An 8,947-nucleotide genomic window follows, 5' to 3' on the forward strand; every position below is an offset into this window, starting at 1 on the left:
GGGAGAGGCCACAACAGTGAGAGGCCCGCGCACCGAAAAAAAAAAGAAGTGGTAGCAGGAAATTTACCATGGTAGGAGTATTTATACATCACTGAAATCAGCAAATGCTACAAATCAGGGTTTTTGGTGTGTTTTTTTCTCTTCTGGGAGCTCAGCTGGTTGTCAAACATTTCCCAGCTTCTCATTGGTGCTAATAATTCTTCCCTTAAAAATCCTGTCCAATTGGGATGGGTATGGATTGAGCTGGACTCAATTGAGAATAATGAGGTTTGGAGGAGAAAGATTAACTTCTGGGTTTTGGGGAAAGCCCCAAGAAGACATTTGTATTCTCTTCCCATGGACTGTCTGCCACTTAACATTTATCGATCACCCACCAGTGGATTATCTTGAACATGAAAGACACTGCTTGAGCTTTAAGAACTGATAGTAACATGTGAGTCCTGGAAGGCAAATAATCCAACCCCTGGTTTTGGTTATAAACACCCAAGGAGAGATTTCAGACTTTTTGTGTCCATGTCTTGGGGCCCTGCAGGAGGGAGTAGAGCAGTGAGTGGTACATTTGCATTACCTGGAAAGCATAGTTTAAACAGAAATGCCTTGGCCTTCCTGTTTCAAGACTTGGCTTCTACAGCAGGCCTTGTTCTCTGACGTAGCGAAATGAAATTAACACAACCGACTCCATCTTGCAGTTGTGCGATGCAGGCGCAGTTGCTGGGAGTGGCGCTTAGCACTCTGTACGGATTCTTGCAAGCTCCTTGAATTAGGCACTGAATTGGGTCAAAAGCACCCGCGGATGAATGTGGCACCTCCTTGCCTTCAGAGGACTTCCACTTTAGCGTGGCCCTGCTTAAACATCACCACTTAACACAACGTTCCGTTTGTCAGCCTTTCTTGAATATTGTAATTTCATAACAAATAGGCCCATAGAGGGAAAATGACTTGCCCAAGTGCACACAGCCTGCTGGGCAGAGCTTGGACTAAGAGGCAGGAAAAGGCCCTCCCTGTGAGTGCACTGGGCAGCTTCGGGCTTTGCAAACAAGCCTGACTCCGAAGGCAGCTTCCCTCTCTGAGAAATAGGATGGAGGTGGCGCCTTCCTTCCCCCACGAGGAGGGGCGCCCCAGTAGTGTCCCAGAGTGCAGAACCCGGGGTGGATATATATCTGGGCTCCAGTGCTCTGAAGCCAGGCTACTACGAGGCCTGCGCTTTCGGGGGGCTTCAGACACCCCTCTTCCCCGCGCCACCAGGCAGACAGGGGAAGCCGCTCCGCCACCACGTGACACACCCGCCTGGGAGCCTGCGCGCAGCCTGGCGAGGCCCCGCCCCTTGGGCCGCCGCGCGCCTGTAGCGCGCAAAAGTCCCGGGTCGGGCTGGAGAAGGGGAAAGCGGGGGAGGGGAGCGCGGCGCGGGGGGCAGTCCCCGTACGTCGCGGCGTTCCTTCCTCCCGCCTCTTCGCCAGGCCCTGTGTCTCCTCGCCGCGGCTCCGCCCGCTGGTCCTGGCGCCCTAGCCTATGGTGAGGCGGCGCGAGCCTCTCTGGCCGGAGGCGGGGCGTGCGCGCGGGGCCTGGCGCGCCTGCGCCCTGCCGCCCGCCCCTCGCCGTGAGGAGGAGGTGGAGGAGGAGGCGGCTCGGGGAGATCGAGCAGCTAGCTGGAGCGCGGAGCGTGAGTGAGGGAGCAGAGCAGCCTGCCCGCCCGCCGCCGCCTCCCCTCCGTAAGCAGGAGCCCGGGCCGGGGCCCGGCACGCAACCCCAGCCCCTCCCTCGTCGTCAGGCCGCGAGGGCAGCGCGCGCGAGCCAGGGGGAGGGAAAGCGAGCGAGCGCCGGGAGGAGGCGGCCGGACCGAGCGAGCGCCCGCGCGTGTGGCGTGAGGGGAAGCCGCTGCCCGCCCCCTTCGCCTTCCCTTCTCTCCCCCTCCCCGCTCCCCCCCCGACCGCGGAGAGCACCATGTCGGCGCCGGCGGCCAAAGTCAGTAAAAAGGAGCTCAACTCCAACCACGACGGGGCCGACGAGACCTCAGGTGAGGAGCAGGCGAGGCGGGGGCCGGCCCGCGCCGCCATCTTCGCCACCCGCCCGGCCGCTGGCCGCCGGCGGGGCCCGGGGCGCGCGGGGGGCGCCGGGCGGACGGGCCGGCGCGCGCCTCGGCGCCCTTTTTTGTGCGCGCGGGGCCGGGGCCGGGTGGCGCCGCGGCGGCGGACGGCGCTGCGAGGCGGGGGCGCTGCGGCCTGCTCGGCGCGGGCGGAGGAGACCCCCCCCTTCCTCTCCCCCCTCCCTCGCTCTCCTCCCCCTCCCTCCCTCCCGAGAAGCCTCTCTTTATTGTGCTCCGCCATGATGCCTCGCTCCCATCAGCCGCCGTCGCCGCCACATGGTGCGGCCGGACGCGGCCCCGCGCCCGGGCCTCCGCGCGGCTCCCCCTTCGCGCCCGGCCCGCGGGCGGCGCCCCCACACTCCCACCCGGAGGCCGGCCCCGGCGCGGCCCTCTGCCTCGAGCTGGGGCGGGGTGGGGGCGCGGGGAAGCACGCGGCCGCGCCGCGGCCCGAGCTGCTCGGAGGATGCTCTGGCTGGCCCCGGGCAGCCCCCACGTGGGGTGGCCACCTCGTCGCGGCAGCGCGCTGAGAAACCTGGCGCGGCGACCGGGGCGTCGGAGGGTCTTTACAATGGCTCGGAGCAAACCTACTGGCCTTTTCCGTAAAGGCTTTCTCGGCAGGGGGGCTGCACCACCCGGGCTGGTTGCCGGAAATGAACCGCGCGATCTGGCCCCTTCACGCCCACTTAGCTTTGTAGGTTTTGCGGTCTTTACCGGACAAAAGGGTGCCTTTCCCGTAGCACACCCCCTTTTCCTCCTCTCCGTTCTTTGGCCCATAGTTTCTGACTGCATGCTTGCTCCCTGTAAGTGTGCTCCAAAGTCGTGCGGGGCCGCCTCTTGAGATCAGCCCGCCTGAAATTGGGTTGGAGGGGCGAGAAAGGTCGGATTCGAATCCGGGGGTTCATATTCTTAGAAGGTAAAGTCGAGTGTTTACGGTGGTGAGGTAGTTCCCAGGGCCTTCCCTGTCTTTGTAGGCGTGTCTGATGTCTTAATAGTAATCAATACTGAGCAATAGTTTCAACTTCGTGTAAAAGGGGATTTCACCATGGAGATAGGTGGTGTCCTAATTTTTGTTATCGTCATGGGTTAGTTTCCGTATTCTAGTTAATAGCTGGTGCTACTCTGTTGCAGGCTTATGTGATTTTTTTAAAGAGAACTTAAGGATCTCTGAATAGCGTTTATTATCTCATTATAGAAACTTTAATTGGTCTTGTAATAGAACTCGTAAAAGCGTTACAGTCAAACATTTTGACTAGTCTAACAGCATGATTTGTGAATAGTCTTAATTGAAAAGTAATTTGTCAACTATACACATGAACACGTGGAAAGCATGCCTTGTAGTAGTAGGCAAGTTTTTTTTTAAAACAGCTTTATTGATATAACATCACAGACTGTTAACATCAGGAAGGAAAAGCAGTTAAATTTATTTTCAAATTAGTATTGAGTCTCATGCACCTTTTTCTTGCAGAAAAAGAACAGCAAGAAGCAATTGAACATATTGATGAAGTACAAAATGAAATAGACAGGTAAAGTTTTTCTCAATTTGCTTTGAAGTTTTCTGACATGCATCTTATGGTTTGGTAAATATTGAAACTATGGCCAAATACATCTGTATCTACTGGCCAAGTGGAGATGATTGTAACTTAGTTGGAAATATCAATATGAGGATTCAGTGTTATTTTCCTGTGAAACATTTTACAGTCACCAAAAAGTTTCTGATTAAAATACATTGACCTTGTAAAGACAGGGTTTGCTTTCGTAGCCTACAAGTTGTCTGAGTTGCAGTTGCGTGCACTTGTGATAGTTTAGTATTATGGCATCATTGTTGCTCTGACTCGCCTTATAACTTTGTTACTTCGTTGGCAGCTTTTTTTTTTCTTCTTGATCTGCCTGAGGGAAACAATCGAAGTTGGCCTGGTAACAGAGTAGATAGATATACAAAGTTACCAAAATGCTGTTTGGGCACCGTCAGGACTGTCAGTTGTCCAGTGCCTGTTGGTAAAGCTGATCAAATGGCCATCTCAATTTTGACTTGGGTCTCTGGCTACAAAAATCTAGGTGATTTGGTTTTTATAAATGCGTACTTTGCGTTGTTCTAAAGCTAATAAGAGTAAATATTCTGTAATCTCAGCAATTTTTGTATTTGTTAAGTACCGTCCTCGTCAACATGTCTTTTCATTTGCTTCAGACTTAACGAACAAGCCAGTGAGGAGATTTTGAAAGTAGAACAGAAATATAACAAACTCCGCCAACCGTTTTTTCAGAAGAGGTCGGAATTGATCGCCAAAATCCCAAATTTTTGGGTAACAACATTTGTTAACCATCCACAAGGTATGTTGCGGCAAAGCATTATTAAAGGGTGTGGGTGTCCACTTGTTAGAGAGTGGAGGGACCTTGGTTGAGGACCTGGTCCACCATGTTGATTACATGCAGAGGTTGAAACTGGGGAGAGGCTTGCAATTCATCCTTTCTGTTTAGAAGAGATCCTATTCTAATTTGGGATTCTGTTTAATTACTTGATAAAAGAAAGTGACAGCTCTGACACTGAGCCATTTGGTTTTCAGTTTATAATGGATTTATGAAACCAAATTCGGGAAATTTTAAAAGGGATTGCTTGAGTTGTTTGTTAATGTTTGTTTAATAATCATTTGGCCTATTTACTGATCTAGTGTCGGCACTGCTTGGGGAGGAGGATGAAGAGGCGCTGCATTATTTGACAAGAGTTGAAGTGACAGAATTTGAAGATATTAAATCAGGTTACAGAATAGATTTTGTAAGTATCAGTAACTTGTTTGTCACTATGGAAATCAACTTGAGTATTGGTTAGAAGGGCTGTTTTGTATTGATTTCTAATTCTCTGTTTATTGTAGTATTTTGATGAAAACCCTTACTTTGAAAATAAAGTTCTCTCCAAAGAATTTCATCTGAATGAGAGTGGTGATCCATCTTCAAAGTCCACTGAAATCAAATGGAAATCCGGAAAGGTATTTGAGGGATTGTTGGGCATTGATATTTTCTCTAGTTTGATCTAGTTGAACCATTAATTAAATATTTGGTGTTTTTGTGATGTGTTAAATGCAGATCCTTAAAATATAAAAATGTCTATTTTGTTAAAGTCAAATACAGTAGCTTGTGGTCTTATAAATTATAGAGCAAGTTTTTGTTGAGGTGGACTAAATCATTTTGGTTTCTACATTGGTAACGTGCGGTTTCCCAAAACCTATTTCTGTCTGCGTTGGGTCTTCGTTGCTGCGCACGGGCTTTCTCTAGTTGTGGCAAGTGGGGGCTACTCTTCGTTGCGGTGCGCGGGCTTCTCATTGCGGTGGCTTCTCTTGTTGCAGAGCGCGGGTTCAGTAGTTGTGGCACGTGGGCTTAGTTGCTCCGCAGGCTGTGGGATCTTCCCGGCCCCGGGCTCGAACCCGTGTCCCCTGCATTGGCAGGCGGATTCTTAACCACTGTGCCACCAGGGAAGCCCTCTCTGTGTTTAAGTAGTAAATATATTTTAAATTATACTGTGTTAAGATACTGGTTGTTGAAGTGGAACTAATTTTGTTTAAAAAAAAAAGCCAAGTCTAGATGGTAACTTTCAAGAGAAGCTTGACATATAAATTTGACGGCGTTCTTTGTAGACCTAAAATTCTTGGGCTTCTCTTTCTCTTTATTAGCTGTACTTTTTGTAACTTTTTAAAAATAAGAATAATAGTGTAGATAATGTAACATCCAGTTTTTGCTCTGCTTTTGGGTTAAAACCTTCTTTAAATTATAGGTATTTAAGGTGTAGTGAGCCTGTGTCAAAAGTTCTTCCATCTTCATTTAGGATTTGACAAAACGTTCAAGTCAAACTCAGAATAAAGCCAGCAGGAAGAGACAGCATGAGGAACCAGAAAGCTTCTTCACCTGGTTTACTGATCATTCTGATGCAGGTGCAGATGAGTTAGGAGAGGTCATCAAAGATGATATTTGGCCAAATCCATTACAGTACTACTTGGTGAGTTGAGAGTGTTCTTTTCAAGGTTGCACTTGTTTCATTTGTTTGAAAATGAGTTCTTGAGGTGACTCTTTGTTTTTTGTGTGTGTTTTTTCCCCTAGGTTCCAGACATGGATGATGAGGAGGGGGAAGGAGAAGAAGATGATGATGATGATGAAGAGGAAGAAGGATTGGAAGATATTGATGAAGAAGGGGATGAGGATGAAGGTGAAGAAGATGAAGATGATGATGAGGGGGAGGAAGGAGAGGTAAAAAGATTTGGTTAAATCCAAAAAGAAAATCTTCAAAGAATTCACCATTGTTACTTTGGAGATTATTTATGTTGTATGGTGGAACTGACCCAACAAATTGTGGGAAGACTTGTAGAAAAGATAGGCTGTTTTGTCCAAGGTTGAAAATTTTGATAAGCTCATTGTATCAGTGATTCAATTAGTTCTGCTTTTGTGGTTAGCACTTATAACTGTTCAATTATGTCATTCCCTAGCCAGTACTTAATGAAAGGGCTGTGGACAGTGCAGCTGCTCAAATTCTGAGAAATCTCCCAAATAACAAAAATACGCATGTTTTGGACAAACTATAAAATTCTTAATCATATTGGGATAGAGTGAGTTTTGGTTTGTATTACTTGGTCTGAAAGATGTCTGATTTGGTTACTTCTGAAAAGTTAATTTGTCTGAAACATCACTGGGTCTTTTAATCAAGAATCAGATTGGGATGCAGATTGGGGAGCTCCCTGGTGGTCCAGTGGTTAGGGCTCGGGTGCTTTCCCTGCTGAGTCCCAGCTCCTGTCCCTGGTCGGGAAACTAAAATCTGTAAGCTGCATTGCCCTGGGGAAAAAAAAAAGAATTGATGAAGACTGATGTATAGTTTGTTTGTTTTTGGTTTTTTTTTGGCGGTGTGTGGGCCTCTCACTGTTGTGGCCTCTCCCGTTGCGGAGCACAGGCTCAGCGGCCATGGCTCACGGGCCCAGCCGCTGTGTGGCATGTGGGATCTTCCCAGACCGGGGCTCCCCTGCATCGGCAGGCGGACTCTCAACCACTGCGCCACCAGGGAAGCCCTGATGTATAGTTTGACCTTCGTGTCTGTGGGTTCCCATTCTTCAGATTGAACCAACAGATTTTTTTCTTTTAATTCCAGAAAGTTCCAAAAAGCAGAATTTGAATTTGCCAATTGCTGGCGACTATTTACATTGTATTCACAACTATTTACATTGTATTGGTTATTATAAGTAATCTGAGACAATTTTAAAAGTATATGGGTAAGTTGCATGCAAGTACTGTGCTATTTTATTTAAGGGACTTGAGCATCCTGAGGATTTTTTTAAATTTTTAAAAATTTATATGTCTTTATCTATTTATTGGCCATGCTGAGCGGCATGCGGGATCTTAGTTCCCCCACTGGAGATCAAACCTGTACTCCCTACAGTGGGCATGGAGTCTTAACCACTGGACTGCCAGGGAAGTCGTCCCCCCCCACCCCACAAGGATTTTTGTATGTGGAGAGGGTTCTGAACCATCCTTCGCACATACCAAGGGACCACGGTAGAGGTTCCTAAAATTAATTTCCCTTGGCATGTCATGTTCTGTGGAGTCCATCATGGTCCATATGAATATTGGGGACTGGCCTTAGAATTAACCCTAAAGATTAACTGCTTGCTTTTTTTTCCTTACAGGAAGATGAAGGAGAAGATGACTAATGGAACACTGATGGATTCCAACCTTCCTTTTTTAATTTTCTCCAGTCCCTGGGAGCAAGTTGCAGTCTTTTTTTTTTTTTTTTTTCTCCTTCTCCTCTTGTGCTCAGTTGCCCTGTTTTTGAGGTCTCTTTTCTCCTTTATACCATGGCTCACAACTTATTTTGGGGGGAAATACCTTGAGCAGAATTCAGTGGGAAAAGAATCTCTACCCTTTTCTGTTCCAAATTCATTTTTATCCCTTCCTGTCTCAACAAAAACTTTATGGAATCAACACCATCATGCTCTGTGGGAAAAAAGAAAAACCTTCTGCTCCCTTAGCTCTGCTGGAAGCTGGAGGGTGCTAGGCCCCTGTGTAGTAGTGCATAGAATTCTAGCTTTTTTCCTCCTTTCTCTGTATATTGGGCTCAGAGATTACACTGTGTCTCTATGTGAATATGGACAGTTAGCATTTACCAACATGTATCTGTCTACTTTCTCTTGTTTAAAAAAAGAAAAAAAAAACTTAAAAAAATGGGGTTATAGAAGGTCAGCAAAGGGTGGGTTTGAGATGTTTGGGTGGGTTAAGTGGGCATTTTGACAACATGGCTTCTCCTTTGGCATGTTTAATTGTGATGTTTAACGGACATCCTTGCAGTTTAAGATGACACTTTTAAAATAAAATTCTCTCCTAATGATGACTTGAGCCCTGCCACTCGATGGGAGAATCAGCAGAACCTGTAGGATCTTATTTGCAATTGACATTCTCTATTGTAATTTTGTTCCTGTTTATTTTTAAATTTTTCTTTTTGTTTCACTGGAAAGGAAAGATGATGCTCAGTTTTAAACGTTAAAAGTGTACAAGTTGCTTTGTTACAATAAAACTAAATGTGTACACAAAGGATTTGATGCTTTTCTCTCAGAACAGATATACTTAATATGACTTTGCAAGTTTGACTTGTATAATGTTACCGTCAAACTTTGTCACCTTAACTTCGTATTTTTTGATATGCACTTTGCAGGATGACCTCAGGGCTATGTTGATTGAGTAAAGGGATTTGAATCAATGTATTAATGTCTCCATAGCTGGGAACCCATATGGGTACAATTTGACATCAGTTTCTGAAATTTTTCACATCATTTGGGATATCAGATTGCTGAAAGCTCAGTTCTGAATATGTTGTACCCTTGATTTGTATCTCAAATT

At 47.0% G+C, this 8,947-nt stretch overlaps 1 protein-coding gene across 2 annotated transcripts; it reads left to right on the plus strand.

Annotated features, from left to right (window-relative positions):
- Nucleotides 1-1,580: 1,580 nt before the first annotated feature.
- On the plus strand, nt 1,581-8,093 carry SET (SET nuclear proto-oncogene). 2 transcript variants are annotated; one of them, XM_019949262.3, is made up of 9 exons: nt 1,581-2,014; nt 2,889-2,996; nt 3,549-3,606; nt 4,269-4,411; nt 4,750-4,853; nt 4,951-5,064; nt 5,898-6,068; nt 6,170-6,316; nt 7,741-8,093. In XM_019949262.3, the coding sequence occupies exons 1-9, from the start codon at nt 1,942-1,944 to the stop codon at nt 7,762-7,764; spliced, it is 942 nt and encodes a 313-aa protein (XP_019804821.1). In that variant the 5' UTR covers nt 1,581-1,941; the 3' UTR covers nt 7,765-8,093. The 2 variants fall into 2 exon arrangements, with proteins under 2 accessions (XP_019804821.1, XP_019804822.1); XM_019949263.3 differs by lacking the exon at nt 2,889-2,996 and having other exon boundaries at nt 1,582-2,014.
- The last annotated feature ends 854 nt before the right edge of the window (nt 8,094-8,947 follow it).

This window comes from Tursiops truncatus, chromosome 6 (assembly GCF_011762595.2).
Source record: "Tursiops truncatus isolate mTurTru1 chromosome 6, mTurTru1.mat.Y, whole genome shotgun sequence".
NCBI classification, from domain to species: domain Eukaryota; kingdom Metazoa; phylum Chordata; class Mammalia; order Artiodactyla; family Delphinidae; genus Tursiops; species Tursiops truncatus.